The 22,259-nt window shown below is 35.0% G+C and overlaps 2 protein-coding genes across 2 annotated transcripts in view; both read right to left on the reverse strand.

The window, feature by feature from the left end:
* Positions 1-3,064, reverse strand: part of LOC150103534 (uncharacterized) — a 47,866-nt gene extending 44,802 nt beyond the window's left edge. The window contains exon 1 of the mRNA XM_090398268.1: positions 2,302-3,064. Coding sequence (XP_090254394.1) covers positions 2,302-2,805 — 504 coding nt within the window. The 5' untranslated portion in view covers positions 2,806-3,064. The remainder of the gene's footprint in view (positions 1-2,301) is intronic.
* Positions 3,065-5,901: 2,837 nt separating this feature from the next.
* The window catches only part of LOC150103535 (uncharacterized), a 39,730-nt gene continuing 23,372 nt past the window's right edge, over positions 5,902-22,259 (reverse strand). Inside the window, exons 7-10 of the mRNA XM_090398379.1 lie at positions 19,032-19,124; positions 15,019-15,144; positions 8,091-8,207; positions 5,902-6,055 (exon numbers count right to left, since the gene is read on the reverse strand). Coding sequence (XP_090254505.1) covers positions 5,937-6,055; positions 8,091-8,207; positions 15,019-15,144; positions 19,032-19,124 — 455 coding nt within the window. The 3' untranslated portion in view covers positions 5,902-5,936. The remainder of the gene's footprint in view (positions 6,056-8,090; positions 8,208-15,018; positions 15,145-19,031; positions 19,125-22,259) is intronic.

The following is a 22,259-nucleotide window of genomic DNA, read 5'->3' on the forward strand; positions in this document are numbered from 1 at the left end:
CTAAGATTTGATTACTCTTGTGTAGAAACTCGAGTTCGTTAATAACAATTACAGAATTCCTTGTTTATTTAGCTTCAATTTACAGCAGGTAATTGGAATGGCAAGAATTCTGTACTGGGAATGTATTTACGGTCGAATATTTCGAATAGTAGCAAGAAACCTGCCAGCTAATTTCAAGAACTCACGTAAAATACATAAACTGTCAAAGACCAAAACAATTTGAAGTATAAATATTTTAGTATTAAAATACCAATTATTCCCCAAGCATTTATTTTAAAATTCAGGAAGTTTAAAATAAATTAAGTTTTATAGTAAGTAAAACAAACCAATTAAATGAATTTATTCATTTAGCTCACTGCCGTGAGAAAAAAAAAACGACCAAAAATGAGTAACTTCAGTTCTAAGTTGAATAGCATCTGAATAAAAATAATTAATAATAATAATTATTATTAACATTCATACAACGTCTCCTCTGTACCTATTTCTAAGTAGTATAAAAATTATTGTTATATCCTTATTTACTGAAAATTTACGAAAGGATTCCTAAGAATAGGGAGGTGGCGCTAGCAACTGTATTCTGTTATTATATTTTCTATTTATAACATATCTTATATGATATGCTGAAAATAACATTGAGCAGACCGAAATTAAAAAAAAAAAACAAAAAAAAAACGGGAAGTGAATCTAAAAAAAGTGAAAACAAAAATGTATTTGTTACATATCCAACAGAAGTTAGACCAAAAACAATACAGAGATAAAATAAGGAAGTAGGATATTTAGAACTAACGGGAAAAACAACTTATAAAAAAATGAAAGGCTTGTCCAGCCTCATGGTAACAAGAGCGTTTCATAGAGTGACCCTTAATTCACGAAGAGGTTTAAAATGTGAATAACTTTTTGGATGATTAATTTTTCAATTTTATTTTTTCAGGTTTCTAAAGGAGATTTGGGAAATTAATCATAGAAAATTTAACAATCCAATAACGAATCAAAATCGTGCAATTTTGAATATCAGCAAGATCTGCAATTCAATTGACCGTCACGTTCTCCAGATCTAACGGCTCCCGACTTCTTCCGATGGGCCTAGACAAATCCAACAGCTGAAGGAGAACATTCGTGTAGAATTTAGGGCGCTGCAACCAGAAACAACAACAGCTGTCATGGAACAAGCGATAGAGAGGGCTCGTCTTTTCATTATAGCAAAAATAATAAACATAATTAATAATGAAAAGATGCGGCCTTAAAAAACCAACTTAGGGAAAAATCTTTCCCATTCGTGACTTATGGACCACTCTCTATTTTTCAATGTATTCCAGAGATAGTTTATCATAAGTAAGGAAATAGTTTTTTCCCTAAGTTGGTTTTTTAAGGCCGCAGAAGAGAAAACTTAACCCAGAATGTACTGTATAAGGAGTAATAAGACAAATAATCACTCTTAGGCCGGCAACATCGTTTTTTTTTTAAATCTAGAATGACAAGGAATAATGTGAGGTGGGGAGCTTGTTACCCACCGATTTCCCAAAGTTTTGAGCATAAATAATGTCGCTATATTCCATTTGGAAAGCGAAACAGGCATGAGTGGGTTAAAGATCGAAATAATTCTACTTCAAGCACGAACGATTATTTAGATTGTAGAGAACCAGAAGAGAAAGAGACTTCACCCAAAAAGGAGATAGTCAAAGAAAATGACAACTTTCTAACCTCGATAGACACTACATCGGCTGTCTAAAATGCAGCAGACATAATCTGTTTAATGTTGGAAATTGTGTTTTAGATTCGTTAATACTTCATTAATAATAGTATTGCACATTTAATTAATAATAAATTATATAAAGCAATTATTTTCATGATATTGATTAATAAGAATTTCATAAATTGATTAATATTAAATGATATTTAACAGTCATGCAATATTAATAAATAATATTCGATCACAGTCGTCAACGTCATTGAATCATAACTGCACCAAATAAACCATTTGTTTGCAGTTGTGCGCATAACGTTATTACTTATATAAAGCACATTTCACTTGTTTACATTTTATTTCCATTTAGTAATTTGGCTTAAATTAAAAATATCTTTCATTTAAATAAATAATCTACGCTGTTATTTATGTGTTTCTTATGGTTTTTTTTAGCTTAGTAAATTAATTAAATTATATATTTTGGATCTTTCTAAGACTATTAATCTTTCGCATATCGGAATATTAAGTGATTTCATTTATAAATCTTAATAAGAAATAAGAATATTTTAGCTCAATTCTCTTTTTAAAACTTTTATATCTTTTAAAATATTACGTACCATCCACTCCATGTCAGCAGCCGGTGGGGTAACATTCCCACGGTAAAGGTTATGCATATCAAGTATATTTTTTTTCTCTTGATCCGTGAGGATGATTTGCTTCGAAATAACATATCTTTTTAACTCATCTCCTCCTCCGAGAACCATTTCTCCGGGTGCTTCAAAGTCCAAAACCACTTCAGGAGCTACGTCAGCAAGCATTTCTTCAACTGTAAAAGGCATAAGGATTTCCGTACTGGATAAACGTATCATTCGACGTCTTAGATCTTTCATAGAAGACAGACTGTTTCCGGAAACGGAAGCAGACAGATTTGTGATAAACTTGGGGTCAACCAGTTCAGAAATATTACCTGTTACTTTCATAGACGGGGTATATTTTTCCAAAGATCGGTGAAACTCCAGTTCATTCCTGTAAGCTAACACGACACCCGTAAATAGCAAAACGGAACAGAAACTAATTGCACATATGAAGTTTGCACTACCGACAAAACCCATTTCACGCATACCGCTTCCAACTATAACGATTGAAGTGATGTAGTAGTAAAAAACAATTTTCACTGTCAGGACAAACTCATTAGTATACTCTGTGCAGGTTGCCTGATTAAACGTAAATATCCGGATTTCCTTTTAATTTGTTGGCAGTATTTACTGTGCGTACATCGTCTGCTGGCTATATCGGATAACTCACTAATTACTCCTACAGGATAAGCTATGAATGAAGTTTTAATAAAAGTGATATGGAAGGAAAATATATGACGCCAGAACGCCCCATTTCCTAACATGGAATGCCGTACAACAGCAGTGATTGGGACTATTGTTTTACTATTATAATATTACGTCATGTTGTTTCCTTCCTGACATGTAACAGCTCCCTCTAGCAGTTTAAGTTTAAACAGAACTCGTTTTCTAAACAAATATCAACAACATTTTGTTAATTACCGTATTTTTGATATTATAGTTTAAAATGCTATAGCATTTTGAATAGATCATTTAAAACAAGTAAACTGAATAATAACTTTTTAATTTGTATGAAAATGGACTTAAAATAAAGATAATACTGATAGTTTTCTCATAAATTTATAATTATTCGTAATTGGATAATGCATAAATACATTTTTAAAGTAGCGTTTAGCACTTCGTCAATTGAATTTTTATACTTAACCAAGTTATTCGTTGCCTGCAGCTTAGTAAAAAAAAATTATCGCGTCACCTAATTTTTTTTTTTTTTTTTTTTTAAATCTTCAGTCAGGTCACTTATCTTCGATAGTCGGCAATCAGAAAAACTTTTCCTAAAGTATATTTCAGTTGTTTACTGAGTTGATCGGTATTCAGGCAAGTAGGATGTTATCCGGACGACTAAGGTTGGATACTGGCTGCCCATCGATTTCCAAAAATTAGTTTGGATTTAAACATCCTAACTTTTTTTTTTATTATCACGGAATAAGAAGAATGGAAAAATTAATTCATTTATAATTATCTCTATTTAAATTATTTGGAAATTATGGAAAAGTTTAATTTGTCAAAATATTTCGTTATGATACTAACAATGCATTTTGTTCGAAGGATGTAATCTAATAACTTTGTTACTTAATATTTAACAAAACTTTTGCGATATTCGAAGTTTGTCTTCGATGGACTATTTTAATGGCAAAATAAACTTATGTTTACAATACCTAAGTCAGAAATAGCTCTACATTGAATTGCACTGATAATGAATGATATCGCGAATATTTGTGTATTATATTGTGTTAATGATGGTATCCTTTTCTTTTTTTCGTGAATGTCACATTTTCTTTTGCCTTTCTACGAAAAACATTACCATAAATTGAAACAAAAAGCCTTTAAAATTGCCAGATATTTATGCTATTGCAACTTATTTACAACACTATCTACAGCATCACACTTTGAAGTCAGACGATAAATCAACAACTGGATATTGCTTATATTCAGCAGTTGTTTTTTAATTCTTTAAATAAAGTTAAATATTTTATTAAACATTATTCTCCATATACAGTATGTTATCGGAAATGACTCTTTTATCAAAGATTGCAATACTGCTTAAGAATAACCACTAACATGGAATTGGTAACAAGATTTTATTATTGTTAACAATTTTAATAATAAATTAATTTCATTAATTAATTCCTTTTTTTAACTTTACACTGGTTCTTTTTTTAAATGTTTATTCGCAAGTTTAGAAATGCATTAAATCATCTAAATCTTGAAATAGTTTCGGCAAATAAATTGGGTTGGGGCAACTAAGGATGCGAGAATACTGTGTTATGTCCGTTAACTCAGTGTTCTTCTTATCGGTTTGCCTGTTTTGCGGCGGGGGGAGAAAGAACTGAAATCTCAGCATGGGTAGTATATATACAATGCTTGGAAAGAAGTTAATGGATACCCCCATGTGCAAAGTACGTCGTGCAATGTAACGAGTCACGTGTTTGTAGCCGGTATAAATTGGAGGAATAGGCTACTCCAAGTCAGTGCAACTAAGTCCGGGTGAAGTGGCTGCGAGAAGGGAACTGACGGAACCTGAAATAGGGGGTGTGATACGATGTCAACATCGTATCACACCCCATGAATTGTTGGGGTGTGATACGATGGGGTGTGATATCACACCAATGAATTGTTGTTCGGCATAATGCTGACAAACTGGGCCATCCCATGTCTACAATCAGCGATACCATACTGTGATGGAAGTGTAGGGAGTCAACTGCAAGTGCTCTTCGCAATGGACAATCCTTCGTAACATTACCGAACGTCATCGTAATGTGTTACGAAGGATAATATGTAAAAACTGCTATTCGTCGGCCGTCACGTTGAATGCGGAGTTCTTAGTATCGACTGGAACACGAATCTGCACTAAAAGAATCGATGCTCACAACACGGGTTTCCAGTGTAAGACCGCAATATGCAAGTCCGACATTACTCGAACCAACATGCTGCGTCGTCTTCAGTGGAACGTGGAAGCTTGGAAATCTGTGTTATGGAGCGACGAATCGTGCTACATTATCTGTCGAGAAGATGGAGGATGTGGGTATGGCGGATGACCGGTAAACGTCTCTTACCGGTCGTCCTGGTTTGGCTTCGGACCTCTGTTTATGGTGCCACGAAAAATCCGTTCATGAATTGTTCAACTAGACGGACTATGATTTTTTACTATATTTTTATTTATTTTTAAAGCAACCCTTCTAAAGTGTAAAATAGTGTTTTTACTGTAAATATTTCATAATTATTCCCTCTTTAAATATCAGTTGTTCCATATAATATTTGTCAACTACTTCTCCAAAAGATAAAATATGTAAGCAACAATGTGCCTATGACCAAAGTCTGTTTTGTCGTGGTTTGGGAATAAGAACAACATCTACCATACATTGGCTAGCTCACAGCCTTATTTAAGTTGAACGAATTAGACATACTTGTCGGATAAAACGAAACAACCTGTCAAGAATCATCTCTGGAAAATAACGCTACTAACAGTTCCCTGGCAGTTGAAGTATGGTAACTCTCATTAATCAAGAATTGTAGCTGTTTATTATATGATATAAGTTTATTATTTATCAGCAAATGAAAATACATGAGCATTACAATATTGAAAAACTAAAAAGAAAAAAAATATGTTCAAGTAACATCTAGAGGAAAAGAAGGAATACTATAAGAGAACTCAGAAGCATGGTAGAAGCTATAAATTGAGATGCAGCTGAAGTGTCAATTATTATTTCCTTGCCGTTTTTATAAATGGAATATTTATCTGGAAAAAAAAGAGAAAGAAATTCGGTTACTGTCACTTTTATATTGAGTTTCCTCTTAAACTAAGATAGTATTAAATATTTTGCTTATTCTTAAAATACAATACATACATACATCGCGCTTCCCATTTGGAAACATTTATTGCGCGCGCGCGCACACACACACACACACACACACACACACACACACACACACACACACACACACACACACACACACACACACACACACACACACACACACACACACACACACACACACACACAAGAATCGATGTTTAATGATGTAACGTCATTAAACTTTCCATCGTGATCGTGATAACTGGTATTTTTATCAATCAAAATTCTTTTTCTCTCTTTGGTAAACGTATTCCAGAGTAAAGACTTTTGGATGATGCCAGTAAACAGTCTAGTCTTCTTGGTGTTTATCTACTGGACAGTATCAGTCAAATATATGACTGTTATGAGAAAAATCGCTAGGGTTCGTCTCAGGGCTCTTGTTTGGCATATTCAGAAATAATTTAGGCTCAAATATTAAGAGAAAAATTTCTCTCCTTATTGATCATGTGATGTTACCTGGAGAAATCCACTTCTCTTCAACTTATCTTAAATATTTCAGGAATGGTCATCGTCATGATCATCATAATCGACCTTCTACCAGGAGAAAAGGTTCATCTAGAATAACAACGGTACGAACTCTGTGAATTAGCAAGATTCAAATTGTGTTCATCAAACTGATGGGCATGGAGTTGAGTTTGAAATTCAATGTGAACAAATACGACTATTATGCGCCTTATAAGTCACTTAAATCGATCTATTACTAACTTCTTACAACGTAGTGTTGGATGGATAGAGGCTGATGATGGAAAAGATGATGCAGAGGTACACAACCGATTCGAATGAAATTCTTGGAAGATATGTATATAAAGAAGACGTCAGTAATCACCCTTTTATGCGTAACATTGTGTTGACTTAATAAAATAGCATGGGTAGCCGATCTGAACTTCAAACGTAATAATAAGTTCGCAGTATTTTGCTTAATCTGTGAAATTCCAGTATTTGAAAGAGTGCAAACTGGTACTGCTTTGATACGATTCATTGATGCTGCAGGCTGTTTCCATTGGACAGGAGAACCTGCATTTAGAAGCATCCCGGAGAACTACGAATAGTACTGCATTGCCCCAAGTATAAGACAATAATGGAAGTATGATGGGGTGGAAGTTTTTATGGTAAATTAGTCCACTGGTTTTTCTCGATACTACCACGAACAGAAAGGGATGCCTTATGGATACTGTAATTTATAATTTTGCACTTATGGAATTCAAGAATGAAGGATTCAAGAAAGAAGTAATTAGCAACTTAACTTTCCAAAACTGAGCAAGCTCTTGAGGCAGTAATTCTTACTAAAATTAGGCTGAAACCAAAGCGCCACAATTCTCTTTATGCAATACAATTTTTTAAGATTCGAGTTATAACCATTAGAAAAGTAGATGGTAACAGATTGAATTCTCTTCATGCTTTGTAAATACTGAATGCCATTTTCTTTTTACTTTCTTTTTTTTCAGTTATTGTTCTGTTTTCTTCTTTTACGTTACAGTTTCATTGAAAATGGTAATGAAACACGACCAAAAATTTTGTTTATAACTAAACTTTACACAAGTGCTCCTTTTTTATATATCTTTTTTATGCTTATTATTGTAATGGTATCTATTTTATTATTCATGAGCTGTTTCTTTTCACATCGTTTGTCAATAATTGTTGCAATAGTTGAGTTCGAAGTATTGCACAATTAAGGATTTCACATGTCGTGCAGGATTGAGTTTTCTCTGTTAGTTAGGGCTTCGCGTGAGCGGATGACTACAGTTGTAGTTCATAGACAATTCCACTGGTCGATGAAATATGCGCACTGAAATATTAGACAAGTCTTTGAATAATGGTCACAAATCTGGATTCATAACACACACACACACACACACACACACACACCTGAACAGATTTATCGATGATCTGAATGAAATCAAATGTTACAATACTTACAGCAAACTGGTCCAGGACACATTAATTCACACTTGCATGTATCGGTATTTAAAATATTACCAGTTTCACACAACTGTCCTTCACAGCAGAGGTCTTTAGAAGAAGTCGTAACCCCCTCTAAAGAGAGAGAAAGAGAGTTTTAGCAGGTATAACAAAATACATCCAAATTAGGAGAATATTAAACAATCACGTAAATCACAGGATAAATTTTGCTTAAGTCTAGCTTTGCATTTTAGCGAATGGTTTCTGATATAGAATTTGCAATCATGTGGACTTTTGCAATGAGCAAAATTAAAAAAGAAAGAAACTCAATTTATTAGTAGCTTCCTCGTGAGCGATTTAGTTGGAAATGAAATCTGATAATAAATGTTAAACCAAGTTACAAAATGAAAATATTAAAAAGTAAGAGAGATGTTTGAAAGGAAAAAGTGTTCCATTGATTGGAATTTCCTGCAGCATGTTTCCTTGCCCATTTGAAATGTGCTAAGATCAATGCGCTCTTTAGTCAAAATATAGTTTTTCTGAGACAGTAGGACGATAAACTTCGAAGATCCTCTCCATTAACCAAGACTAGCACTATCTCTACTTGTTTGGGTGGGAGTCACTTGCAGTGACTCCCACCCAAACATTCCAATGCCGTTTTTTCAATTCATTGTGTAGTAAATATCGCTTCAGTTAGCGGTCCTGTTTGTCCACAGACAGCCTCTTTCTACTATTCCATTTCTGTTCACATTATCAACGTTTTTGATTTAAGAAATGAGGTACTTGAGATAATGAGATGACAATTCAATTTTTGTTAATATCTCGCATCGAAGAAAAGAGCAACATGATTTTCAGCGTCATGTTAACGATGCCATCGTAACCCAAGACAACCGAAGGTAAAGCCAAATATTAAAACATCTTTCATATTTATATTCTTAAATGTTGTTTCAGCCTCCGTAGCTCACTGAGTATAGACGAAGCCCTTTGTTCGAAAAGACCTGGGTTCGATTCTCGTCAGTGACGTGAGGAACCTTCATCTGGTCTCTTTCGACTAAAGGTGAGTTAGCCGGTCTCATACGGAGGTAGGGGATTTTTTTCACCCTGAAACTCGGGTGTTTCGTCACCAAGAACAGACAAACAGGTCCGTTTTGCCTGTTCTGGTTGACTGTCCGTTTGGTCCTATACCTCCCAGTGTGTTTTTTACAGACAGAGGACACACTGGGCGGTATAGGGCCGACCACCTTATCCTCTAGACCAGTGTTTCTCAAAGTGTGGTACGCGGACCCTAGGGGGTCCGCGAAAGGTCTTCAGGGGATCCATGGCAATTTTCGGCTATGCATCATTAACGCATGGAATAAAATGTAAGTTTGAGATCGTAAAACGTTCCTATTGTATCACTGAATAAGGTATACAGAGACATCTGCAGGCTGTGTAATATGTTTCTCAACAAACAGTACAGTGCAATTAGAGACAACTGGTACTAACTATTGAATCGCATGACTCCTCCCACATAAAATGCTGTATAGTAGACAATCAAAACCATATGGTGCACCGGCAACATATGGTTTTGTTTCAGTGAACGTGTTAAAACTAAGAAATATATAGTGAATGTATTTCAGATATTATATAAGGAATTAGGTTGAAGAGAATTAGCATTTCAACTGAACTGTCGGCTTGCTTTGTCAATTAGTAGCGAGATCTTTTGTTAATACCGCACTAATCATATGAACGTCTTCATAGCTGCTTTATCTCTATTGGCCTACCATTGCTGTCTGTTTCGAGTTCTGCTTTCACTAGCCATTTGTTGAAGGACTGTTCGTTAAATACGGTAATTTTTTTTGCTTTCAAATTCTTAAGTATGGATCACTGGTTAAAGACTCGATTTTTAAATTGCGCAAAAGAGAGGAACATAGTAGATACAAGTAGCTGTCAGCAACAAGAAAATGTTGATATTGTATCTGGATCAAGTGAAATTGATAAGTGTGTGTCGTCTGACATCTCTAAAGAACCAACCAGGAAGAAGATGAGAAAACTTCTTAAGTACGATATAAATTACTTGAAATGTGGATTTTCATGGACTGGAAATGAAGAGAAACGAAAGTACGATATAAATTACTTGAAATGTGGATTTTCATGGACGAGAAATGAAGAGAAACCTATTCTATTATGTGTAATTTGCGGTGAAACTTTAAAAAATGAAAGCATGAAACCATGTAATTTAAATCGCCATTTTGAATCGAAACATAATGAATGCAAGGACAAACCTGTCGAATTTTTTCAAAATAAACTAAAAAGCGTAAAAGAATCTCAAAAAGTGACGTCGATCGTGTCAGGAGATGAAAACATGAAGGCTTTAGAAGCTACATATCGTGTGTCGCTATTAATAGCAAAAAGTGGTGCAGCGGAAACAATTGGTGAAACTTTGGTCAAGCCTGCAGCAAAAATAATAGCGGAAATTATGATTGGAGATAATGCAAAAAGATCTTTTGATCGGATTTGTCTTTCAAATAGTACCGTTAATCGAAGAATCACTGAAATGGCTGAAAATATAAAACAAACATTGTTATCCGATATACGTAAGAGTCGTTATTATGCGTTGCAGGTAGATGAATCCACCGACATTACAAATTTTGCAAATCTTCTAGTGTTCGTTAGGTACGAAAAAAACCAAAAAATTCATGACGACCTTTTATATTGCCAACCCTTGCCAGAACATACAACAGGAGAAGAAATATTCAACAGCATAAATACCTTTATGCATCAAAACAAGCTTGACTGGAAAAGTTGTGTTGGAATAAGCACGGACGGAGCGAAATCCATGGTTGGATCTAAAAAGGGGCTTGTTTCAAGGATTAAGCTGTTGCACTAAATGCAAAGTCGACACACTGCTGCATACACAGGGAGGCTTTGGCTACACATATGATGTCTACCGACCTAAGAAAAGTTCTTGATGAAGCTGTAAAAATCATAAATTATATTAAAGGCCGTCCTCTAAACGCCAGACTTTTCTTTCAACTTTGCAAAGAAATAGGAAGCAACTATACACAACTTCTTTTCCATATCGATGTTCGTTTGCTTTCTCGTGGAAAAGTCCTTACTCGTTTATTTAAACTTAGGAATGAACTACAAGTTTTTTTTGATGAAAAGTTTGAATTGAAAAAGCATTTACATAATTGGAAATGGCTCAGTCAATTAGCATATCTGGCAGATATATTTACTGTATTAAATAGTCTTAACTTATCTTTACAAGGCAAGGAAATTTCTATATTTCATGTCCAAGATAAAGTGAACGCCACGTTGGCAAAAATGAAGTTATGGTAAAAGCGGGTTGGTAATGGAGAATTTGACGCGCTTCCATCGCTTCATGAATTGCTCACAAGTTCAAATGAACAAATTGGTGATGATGTGAAAATTACTATCATGCAGCATTTAAAAAGCTTACAAATGAATCTAGAAAAGTATTTCCCTGAATTGGATATTAATATTGAGTGGATAAGATACCCTTTCAATAAAAACAAATTTATGCCAAAGGGTCTATCGTCAATAGAAGAACAACTTTTAGAACTAGCTTCTGATGGTTTCCTAAAAAATAAATACAGCGAGAATACGTTATCATTAGTTTGACTACAAATACAGAATGAATTTCCTGAATTAACAGATAAAGCTCTAAGGTTCATTTTTCTACTTCCAAGTTCATATCTGTGCGAAGTTGGAATTTCGGCCCTTGTAAATATTAAGACGAAGAAGAGGAATCGCATTATAGATGTCGAACCGCATCTGAGATTGAAATTAATAACTATAGAGCCACATTTTGATGAAATTTTATATCATCATAAGCAATTTCACTCCTCTCATTGATGATAAATTATTTCAAGTAAGTAAAACTTTATATTATCTTTATAAAGTTTGTTCTATTAAAAATAAATCATATTTTTTGTTTACATGAACATATAAATTCAAATAAAATAGATATTTTTAATATTTTAAATTAATTTATTAATTTTTAATTAATTAATTAGGGGGTACTTGGTAATAATGAAAATTTAAGAAGGGGGTCTGCGGATATCCGAAGTTTGAGAAACACTGCTCTAGACGGTCGCGGTTGTGAAGTCCACAGCTAAAAGAACCTGAATGGTTCGTGAAAAAGCTTAAGACAAGACAAATGTAGTTTAGATATATTTTCTTTTCTTTTTTTATTGTATTTATTCCCATTAAAATAGGTTACATAAGTTTCTAGATGGTGCCTTTGTATAATTATTGTACTGAAAGAAAGTTAATTTGAATTCAAAAAGAAGGCGATTCTAGTTTTCACATATTCTAGGATGTCGAAACTCACTAATCATTACACCCTTGTGGAAGCACGTGGATTTATTATTTAGATAGTTGTGGAGGACAATAGTTATATTTACTGCAGGTTGAGGTTCATTAGGAACGAGATGCACATCATTCATGTTATGTCACGATTATTATTATTATTATGTGATACCTCCAGGGAATCCAAAAACTCATGGAGGGGAAGGCACCTATTCCACAATTCTCCGTCTCCACCAACTACAGTACAACGAACCACAACTACTTTCATCATCTACACCAACGCCATCTACCACCGCTACTTTTTTTAAGACAATCACAAACATCCATGCCCAAAGGTTGCGGGATTCGATCCCGCAACCTTTTAGCTGGAGAGCGGATACGCTAACCACTCAGCCAACCAGGCCGGCATTTATTGAATGCGAAGGTGTGGTAGGGCTTTTTGTATGGACTTTTCATTTATTCATATTTCTTTCAGTTTGATTGCGATTTTTTTTACGTTTTTTTTTTTTTTCGGTCTGTTAACCGTAACTCATGGGCTAGATACAACAGTAGAGATTAGAGGCAGAAAATGCGGAAGAAAAGATCGCAGTCATTTTTTTCTTACCCAGTCTCTTTGCCATAATGTCATTTCAACATTATATATTCGGACATATTCGCCATTATTAGGAAAATATTCGCCCGGATTTCGTCCAGGCACAATATTACATAGTAAGTGGTAAAAGAATTATTCTATCTAGTCAGGAAGCTTATGTTCAGTCCCGTATTCTCACTAGTTCTCGTATTCTATCTGTGGAACTTCATCGCCTAGCGTAGGAAGCCTGAAGTGGCTTCAGAAAGTTCCATGTTTGGGCTCTAGAGCAAGATTTATAGCCTATGTAAAAATAATACAAAAAATTATATATAAAAATAATAAAAACAGAATTAAAAAAATCCATAGCCAATTCACAGTACTAGTCTATTATAGGCTGACTTTTCGTGAGTGAGAATCACATAAAAAGAGCACCATTTATACAGTTGTAAGAAAATGCTGAGTTGCAGGAATGAGACAAGCTCTCCAAGCAAAGTAGTCGTTCAGAAAATTTCGTCAAACTGTGCTTTCGAATGGTGAAGACTTTATTAAAAACGTGTAGGTGTATACGACAATGCTGGCCTGGTTGGCTGAGTACATATATTATATCCTCTCTTCGACCAATAACGTATAGTTCGATCCCCCCGCTATAAGGCATGGACGATTGCGAACGCCTTTGGTTCACAAACTGTGCAATCACCATCTTGTTTATCAGAAGTCTGAGGTTGAGTGAAAAGTTCCACATTCTGTGGAACTTTGGAAAAGTTCTGTGGCCTCTACAGTAGATTCACTAGATTATATAGCTCAGCCCTTTCCCACCGAAACTAAATGTGCTATAGGTTTACCTTTCACGAATGAAATTAGCATTAAAATACACTATTGACTAAAGTAAAGCGATGGACCACTGCGAAATCATGTGAACTTAGTCTGCTGAACTAGCTACCACCACTTAAATTTGAACAGATTCAAAATTAAAAAAAAAAAAAAAAAACTTCACGTCCTCTTATGTATTTATTTCATCCACCTCTGTCTTTTAGAACTACTTCCTTCATCTGTTCAAGAAGCATGCCAATATATTCTTTCTTTCTCCTTAACTTATTCTACACATGGCACTGATGTGTTTGAGGTCTCGGAACTTTCGTGTGTAGGCTTCTTACATATATTAAAAAAAAAAATAATAATAAAAAAACTCCCACATAGAATCTCATTCAGTTACCGCGCAATACAGCTGAAGCTACTATAAATCAACACAGTTCACTTATTTTACAGTACCTGTGAATTTACAATGCAGAAATTAGGTAATTGAACCTGATGATGTACCAATCCACCATATTTACATTGTAGAAAGTTGTATTGTTACGATTGTAAAAATCTGATTTCAATTTCTATACTCCGAACTTAATAGAACTTCCTACTGAGAAAATATGGAAGTTAGTAGCATCTCGCGCCACTAATTACAGCATATCTTTCTACAATCACGGTTCCCACTCCTTCTCTATGATGGTAGCAAACAGTCCAGCGCTTAAGGAATACCGGCTTAGAAAAGATTTTAGCTCCACAGCTTAAGAAAAATTTATGTAGAACTTACACTATTTCAGACAATAATGTATAATGTTCAGTGATAGCAATGAGCCAGCTATTTGTGACAGCTAAAGGTAAAGAATGGTTTCCTATCAGTCTTCAAAAACGTTACAGTTAAACTCCTTGTCCACTCTCTTTCGGGAATTAAATGCGTTAGCAGATTTGTTTTATTTACAACATCACTCATGGATGTATTACTTAAGTGAAGCAGCTGGTCTTACACGGAGGTGACAGGGGTTTTTATCTTGCAAATTAGGATTTTTCATACAACAGAACATGCAAACTGACTAGAATAACGCATGCAGTTAACAGACATAATACATCGGCATTATAGCATTAGTTGGTTCAGCTCTAATTCCAAATAATAATATGAACTTACTGGAGTTTTTTGCAATCATATCAAATCAAATATTTTTTAACTGAACATCCACAACAATAAATATAGGAGTTATATCTTATTACATTATAACAACCACAACTTACTACACTGATCGCAAAACATCCTGCACATCAAATCTCGTACTTTGAACTTATTCAGAGGGCATGCATCCTTAGTAGGAAAGCCAGGACTCTTTCCACACCTTTTTTTATCGTCGTTTTCGCATATCCCTAATATAAAAGAGAACGATAAGAACACGGTAATCACGAAGTAAATATAGAATGCATTAAAAGTCTGAAACTATAGTAATTTTCCATTTTTTTATTAAGCATCTAGCGAAACTAATAACAGTAGCAGAATGCATTACGTTCGTGCCATGAGGTTTTCTCTTCAACAACCTAGAATTCAATTATGGCTTACTGAGTAACTCAAAATGAAAGTTTGATGAGGAACTTTATATCTAAAACATTCAATAACTACCTACAAAGATTTGTGAACTTTGAAATAGGAAGAATCATACACCAGCAATCACCTAAGTTAAGATTTTTCTTTTCCATAGGAAATGAAAATTCAAATGAGTATTAGCCACTGTGGAAACAGTGGCTAATACTTAGTTATTAGAAACGTTCTTACAACGTTTTAGTATCCTCGAAAAGTATTCTCGTCCCAATCTACAAAGGAAGAGGAGATGTTCAAGACTGTGGCAACTATAGAGGGATCAAGCTGATGTCACACACATTGAAGATATGGGAAAGAGTAATTGAAGGGAGGATACGGCAGGAAACGAAAATTGGTGAGGAGCAGTTTGGATTTATGCCAGGAAGAGGGACAACAGATGCGATATTTGCGCTAAGGCGATTGATAGAGAAATATAGAGAGATGCAAGTGGAGCTGCACATGGTGTTTATAGACCTGGAAAAGGCATACGACAGAGTGGCCAGGCAGGAGGTATGGAGGTGTATGAGGAAGAAGGGGGGGTGTCGGAGAAGTACGTGAGGTTGGTGAAGGAGATGTATGAGGGAACAGAAACTCAGATCAGGTCTAGTGTCGGCATGACAGAAGGGTTCCCCATTGTCGTAAGGCTACACCAAGGGTCAGTTCTGAGCCCCTACCTCTTTGAACCTGGTCATGGATGTACTAGTGGAGGATGTCAAGAAGGAGGCACCATGGAGCATGCTGTTTGCCGACGAGATTGTTCTATGCGAATCATCCCGAGAGAAGCTTGAAAATACTCTGGAAGAGTGGAGAAAGGTATTGGAGGAGAGAGGCATGAAAATTAACCGGAAAAAGACTGAATATATGTCAACGGGGAGTGACGAGGATATGATCATGCGACTTGAGGGTGAAAGGCTAATTTCAGGGAAGAAATTCAAGTACCTTGGATCGGTCGTCGAGAGGAATGGTGACCTGGATGAGGAAATAAAGCACCGAATAACATGCGGCTGGATGAGCTGGAGGAAGATGAGCGGGGTCCTGTGCGACAAGAGAGTGAGTTGTAAGAGGAAAGGAAAGCTGTATAAGATGGTGGTGAGGCCGGCGATGCTTCATGGCACGGAGACGTGGCCTATAACAAAGGCACAGGAGAGGAAGATGGAGGTAGCGGAGATGTGGATGTTGAAATGGATGAGTGGTGTGACAAAGAAGGACAGGATAAGGAATGACTACATCAGAGGGACGGTTAAGGCGGGACCAAATGGCAAGAAGATACAAGAAAGTAGGCTGAGGTGGTTCGGACATGTAGAGAGGAAGGGTGAGGAATATGTTGGTAAACGAGTGGAGTATATGGAGTTGGAGGGAAGGAGGAAAAGAGGCAGGCCCAAGCTCAGGTGGAGGGATAAGGTGAGAGAGGATCTTAAGGAGAAAGGATGGAGTCCGAAGGAAGCCCTGGACCGGAGAACTTGGAAGAGGAAGGTTAAAGATTGGTGCGCCGACCCCGTTTAACATGGGATAAGGCATTGTGAAAGAAGAAGAAAAAACGTTCTTACAACAGTTATACAGTTGAAAGAACGTAATCTGCGTACTTCCTGCAAAAGATTTTTTTTTAAATCGAGAAGCAATTGGTGCTTGTGATGTTTGTTGCCGTCCTGCTACGTTTGATAATGCCAAAGGGATAACTAAAAGATATTTGATCGAAACGTAATTGACAGTCTTTTATTTCTGTCAGAAAACCTTTGCTGTTGATGTGTTTTATCAAGTCTCTTCAGCATAAAACTCGAAGAAAAGCGTTTTCCATGGAATGGTTAGTTGAAGATACATAATAGATGAAAGTCGGGAGGACTCACAACGAGGGTAGGAGGATATAACAATAATAGCATGATACTGCGAGGATACGTTTCACGTACCCTCGCAGTATCATGTTATTATTGTTAATGAGGTCCGTTGTTCAATCGATATTGACGATGCCGTTTGTTTGGAATGACCTGGGTTCAAATCCCCATGTACAACGCGAATAATCTTTATAAGAGCCAGGAAGTTGACCTTGAGATGGAAAAGCTCGATTTTTGAATCTCTCAAACTGGCCAGAAGAATATATGCACTTTACAGAGATAATACCAAATTCACGGCCTCAGTTGCTTTTTCAGTAAATGCAAAACAATCCAATCCAGCTGCTGCTGATTTGGAATTATGACTATAAATTCTGTGCATTCTTCTGTTCAGTTTTCCTGTTTTCTGGAATGAAAAGCTTTCCGGGAGGAAAACCTTCCAACTGCGTACGAGACCAACTAACTCACTTCAAGTTGAAAAACCCTTATAAAGATTCTTCGCTAAACAAGATTTTAACCCAGATATTTCTTTCCAAAGGGTACCGTCGATATCGACTTAGCTACGAGTAAGTATTATGCAAACTGAGGGCAATATTCCATCTGATTTATAGTCTTCCTCCCTTTCGAAGTCTTGTTTCATGAACCAAAAACGCCAGAAGCAGAATACGATCACACAATGCATTTTTATTCGTACTATCGCTTACAGCTGGCGTGAAAGAGCTATTATATCATTCCAATGAGCATGGTGCAAAACGTTTGAAATGACCCTCCTATAACAAAATCCTGATAGAAAACTTGCTGAGTGGTTGAGCATTCGCTTTCCAATCAACAAGTAAGCGGGTTCGATTTCTGCCATGGACAAATGTTTGTGATCATCTTTAGGTGGGAGATGAATTTCATCACCCAGTGTTACATCTTACTCCCCCTCCTTAATGGGGGTCTGTAGTGGCTTGAAATAGTTCCATGTTTGCTCTGGATTATGTAAAAATGAATTAAAAAAAATGAAATTAATACAAGAAGAAAAAAATATTAGCGTACGCACCCTGTTAATGTATTACAATTTAATATTTCGTGAGAAAGTAACAATACATAAATAAATGAATAAAATAAAATAAAAATTTCCACCATTGGAGGAGCACAAATTCATTGGAACAACCATCACCGCCAATAGTATTCTAGAAACGAAATCTACTTCAATAAAAGTAACAATAAATCGAGGTATACTCGATTTCTTTCTGTTTATAGTGAAAATGGCAATCCATTCCAACCACGCACCACTCTATGACAGAAAAATCGAATCTAGCTCTTACACTCTTCTTGACGGCATTCATTCTCAACTTCCAAAGATCTATACATTTTATCATGGACAGATCAAGGTTAGTATGAATAAATCAGAAAGCATCTTCTACTTTTTTCTTCTTAAGGTCTTAAGCACTCGTAACCGTCCAAGGTATTCTTGGAATTCATAACCATGATTAAATAGGATGGTAAGCCTATAAGTATACTTTCTACATCAATTACGTGTGCTCTTCTGGCAGGTTTGCCTGTATGTTGGATGAAAAAAACCAAGTTCCCAGCAGGGAAAACCTTACTCTTCCCTCTGAGACCGGGTAACTCATTTTCAGTTGAAAAGCCATGACAGAGGTTCTTCGCGTCCTAGACGGAATTTGACCGAGGTGCTTCCAACCAAAGGGTAATGTTGAAACCGACTAAGCTACGGAGGCTCGCATCTTCCAATTATTAATGAATATATCCATGTAAACGCACTGCAGTTTTTATTGAAATACGTTAACGAGATAAAGCATATTATAAATGGCAAATAAGTCGAGTTCCAAGTTTGGAACTATACTTACGGCTACAGTCCAAAGAGTCCCAACCATCTTTACAACTACATTTGCAAGTTTCTTTGTTCAGCACTCCGCAATTTCTACACTGCAGTGGACAAGCTATGAAAAGAGAAAAAGGATTATTTCTAAATCGATTGTCAAAAGGAAATATTCAAAATTCAAAATTAAATATTCAATGCAAGTACCAAACTGTTTGTTATACTAAATATACTCAGATAATCACAATTTTAACAATTATATACAATATGTTATCCTGCATAAAAACTAAAGGACCCATCTTTGAATATCTATATATTTAGGATGACAATATATATCCATATTTCAGATTTATAACTGACAATATTTACTGCTACAGGTATTCTGGTTATTAATTTCGGTTCGTTTAAAAATAATGGATGCCAGAATGGATAGCATACTCGAGCTCCAATGAAGAGAATAAGTTCGAATCCTCTGAGTTTTGGAGTAGGAAATTTTTTTCAGCCTTTAATAAACAAGGTCTGAAGTAGTTTAATGTTTGGTCTCTAGCGAAAGTGTCTATTATCTGGTTTTTTGACCAACTACAGTACTAATCCTAATGTATTATAGGCTGTAAGCCTATAATACATTAGAATCAGAAAAAATATATATATATAACTCCAGAAAAAAAAAATATATATAACTCCGAAAATGTTTAACAATTCTATTATTATTAAAACACATCAAAGAATAAGAATATATATTTAACTGAAATATTTTAGAAATGTATTCAACATTGTCTTAGATGAAAATAAAACTATGAGGATGTTTCTTGAGCTATCTAAACTTCTGAGGCACTCATACGTAAAACTACACTAGACAAATCGACAAACCAGAATAAGTAGGCTTCAGAATTCATGGTTTCTAAGTTCCCTATATGTAGAAAGCAAATCATATATATCGGATCAAATCACAAGAGAAAGTTGCCGATAACATCCCTCATTGCATGTACCATCTCTTGACTACCATGATATGACTCATGGCCGACTACGGGCGTAACAAGTGGTGAAGACCCTATCTCTTCCACATATTGTTGTAAGTATTCATGGCTGTAAATCCGTGTGGGTCCACAGTGCCAGTTTGCCTGTTCTGAGCAGGGTCGCAGTTATACTTTTGGAGGCCCTAGGCGCAACATCATTACGAGGTCTCAAAAGAACAAGTCTATTTCAGTTAATCAAATTCACACGCAAAGTCGACATTTCCATAATAACTCATTTTAATAAAATAAAAATAACACAACATTGGTATACATATATCTGCATTTAAAAAAAGTGTAAAAATAAATCAGTTCAAATTTAAATTAAAAAAACAACAACTAATAACTTTGTCTTTTTTTTTGGCTTTGGTTTTAGAAAATATATCTATAATATCATCATAATTAATCGAGTCCATTACATCTGATTCAATGCATAATAACGACAGGTCACTTATTTTATTTTGGTGCAAGTTGCTTCTTAAATAATTTTTATTCGTTTCAACACTGAAATTGAGCGTTCAGCACTTACATTTGAAATAGCCATCGTTAAAAATATTTTTAAAACTATTTCTACGTTCGGAAAAGTAGACTTTAACTCATCATTTATAAATTTGTACATATTTTTAGTTGGAGAATTTTCTTCCTTTATCATTATTAAAAATTACTTAACTTGTTTCAGAAAATAAATTTTTCTGAATCAATAGTCCCATAAGTTTGTAAAAAAATTGATAATGCTAGTCTTGTACTTGTCATGATCTATATCTTTCTTCAAAAAAATGTCAAACATATCTGATATATCTAAATGGCATTTTGCTCTTTCATTAATTTCCAAATTAGCTTCTCACAAATGACATTAAAAGTATTAACAACGAAATTTTCTTTCCCACATAATATAATCTCATCGTTAGATTGTGAAACTTCGTCACCCATTTTTTTTTTGTTTTGTTTTTTCACTTTCCTTCTCATCTCTAAATTTTGTCTCATCTCTTAATAAATTCGCTTCTTCATTTACAGCAGCAAAACTATTTCTTATATCTAAAATAAAACCAACTAAAGAATGTAATAAATTATTATCTAAAAACAAATCCATATCGGGATCTTGTATATATTTACTAGTAGCATGTATTCGTTGTAAAATTTTGTCCCACACAACTATTAAAATTGCTGTTTCTGAATTATCAAAATGGTCAGCCAATGAAGAGCTCTCTCATTTAGAAATAGGTTTTTCATGAGAAGGAATGGATAGTTCAAGTAATGCCTCTTTAATTTGTTTATGTCCACGTTTCAAAGCCAATATAGCGTCAGCTCTTGCGGACCTCCTCGTTTCACTTAGTCTTTTAACTGTTAAAGATTTTTTTCTAAATGTTTAAGGAACATACCCCATCTTCTTGTTGAAGATGAAAAGTAATTATATACATTTTGAATAAAACAAAAAAATTGCACTGCTTCCAGACAAGATACCGCGGCACAGTTGCCCATTAAATTTAAAGTTGTCAATTAAAATTAAAAGTTAAATTTAAATTTGGCAGCGTTATTATAGCTTTGTCCTCTGCACATTTTTATATCCAAAGATAATTCTTTTAATTTTTTAATACTATCTCTTCTAAATATAAGGAATCATGTTCTGTAATACTGATGAACCCGATAAATGTTTCTCTAATATCAGAATTTGCGGTAACGTACCTAAATATAATAGCCAGTTGGTCATTATGATCAACGTCTGGCGTCGAATCGAGCATTATTGCAAAATAAGAAGCTTCCTTAATTTCTGATATTAATATTTCTCTTGTTTTATTAGCTATTAACACTATGATTTCATCACAAGTGTGGTAAGAAAGATAATTTGATATGCCAGAACCACAGTTGGCATACATTTTCATGTGATACCAATTATATGTTTGGTTTAATCCTTTATCCAAGTATAAGCAAACAAAGTTTGTGCATGAAGTATTCTTAGGACTGGGGCAACTCGTGGAAAGGTGGTATAACTTCTCATCACTTGCCTTAGTATCCCATAATGCAAAGCACATCTCCTTGCGGACATGTATAATGCTATGCATTAAGGGAAGGGTCACTACCCAGACCGGTTTCGACCTTTATTGAGGTCTCATGAGTAGGAGCCAGATCCAGAGGTGGTGATAAATAAGGTGGAAGTAATGGATTTAATAATGTAAGAATTTAATAATAAGATATTGTCACACCTTATTATTAAAATTCTCTGGATTAGAGATAAATTGGTGGAA

The sequence above is a fragment of the Typopeltis vanoorti genome, chromosome 9 (assembly GCF_054136105.1).
Source record: "Typopeltis vanoorti isolate ZY-2024b chromosome 9, IOZ_Tvanoo_1.0, whole genome shotgun sequence".
Taxonomy (NCBI): domain Eukaryota; kingdom Metazoa; phylum Arthropoda; class Arachnida; order Uropygi; family Thelyphonidae; genus Typopeltis; species Typopeltis vanoorti.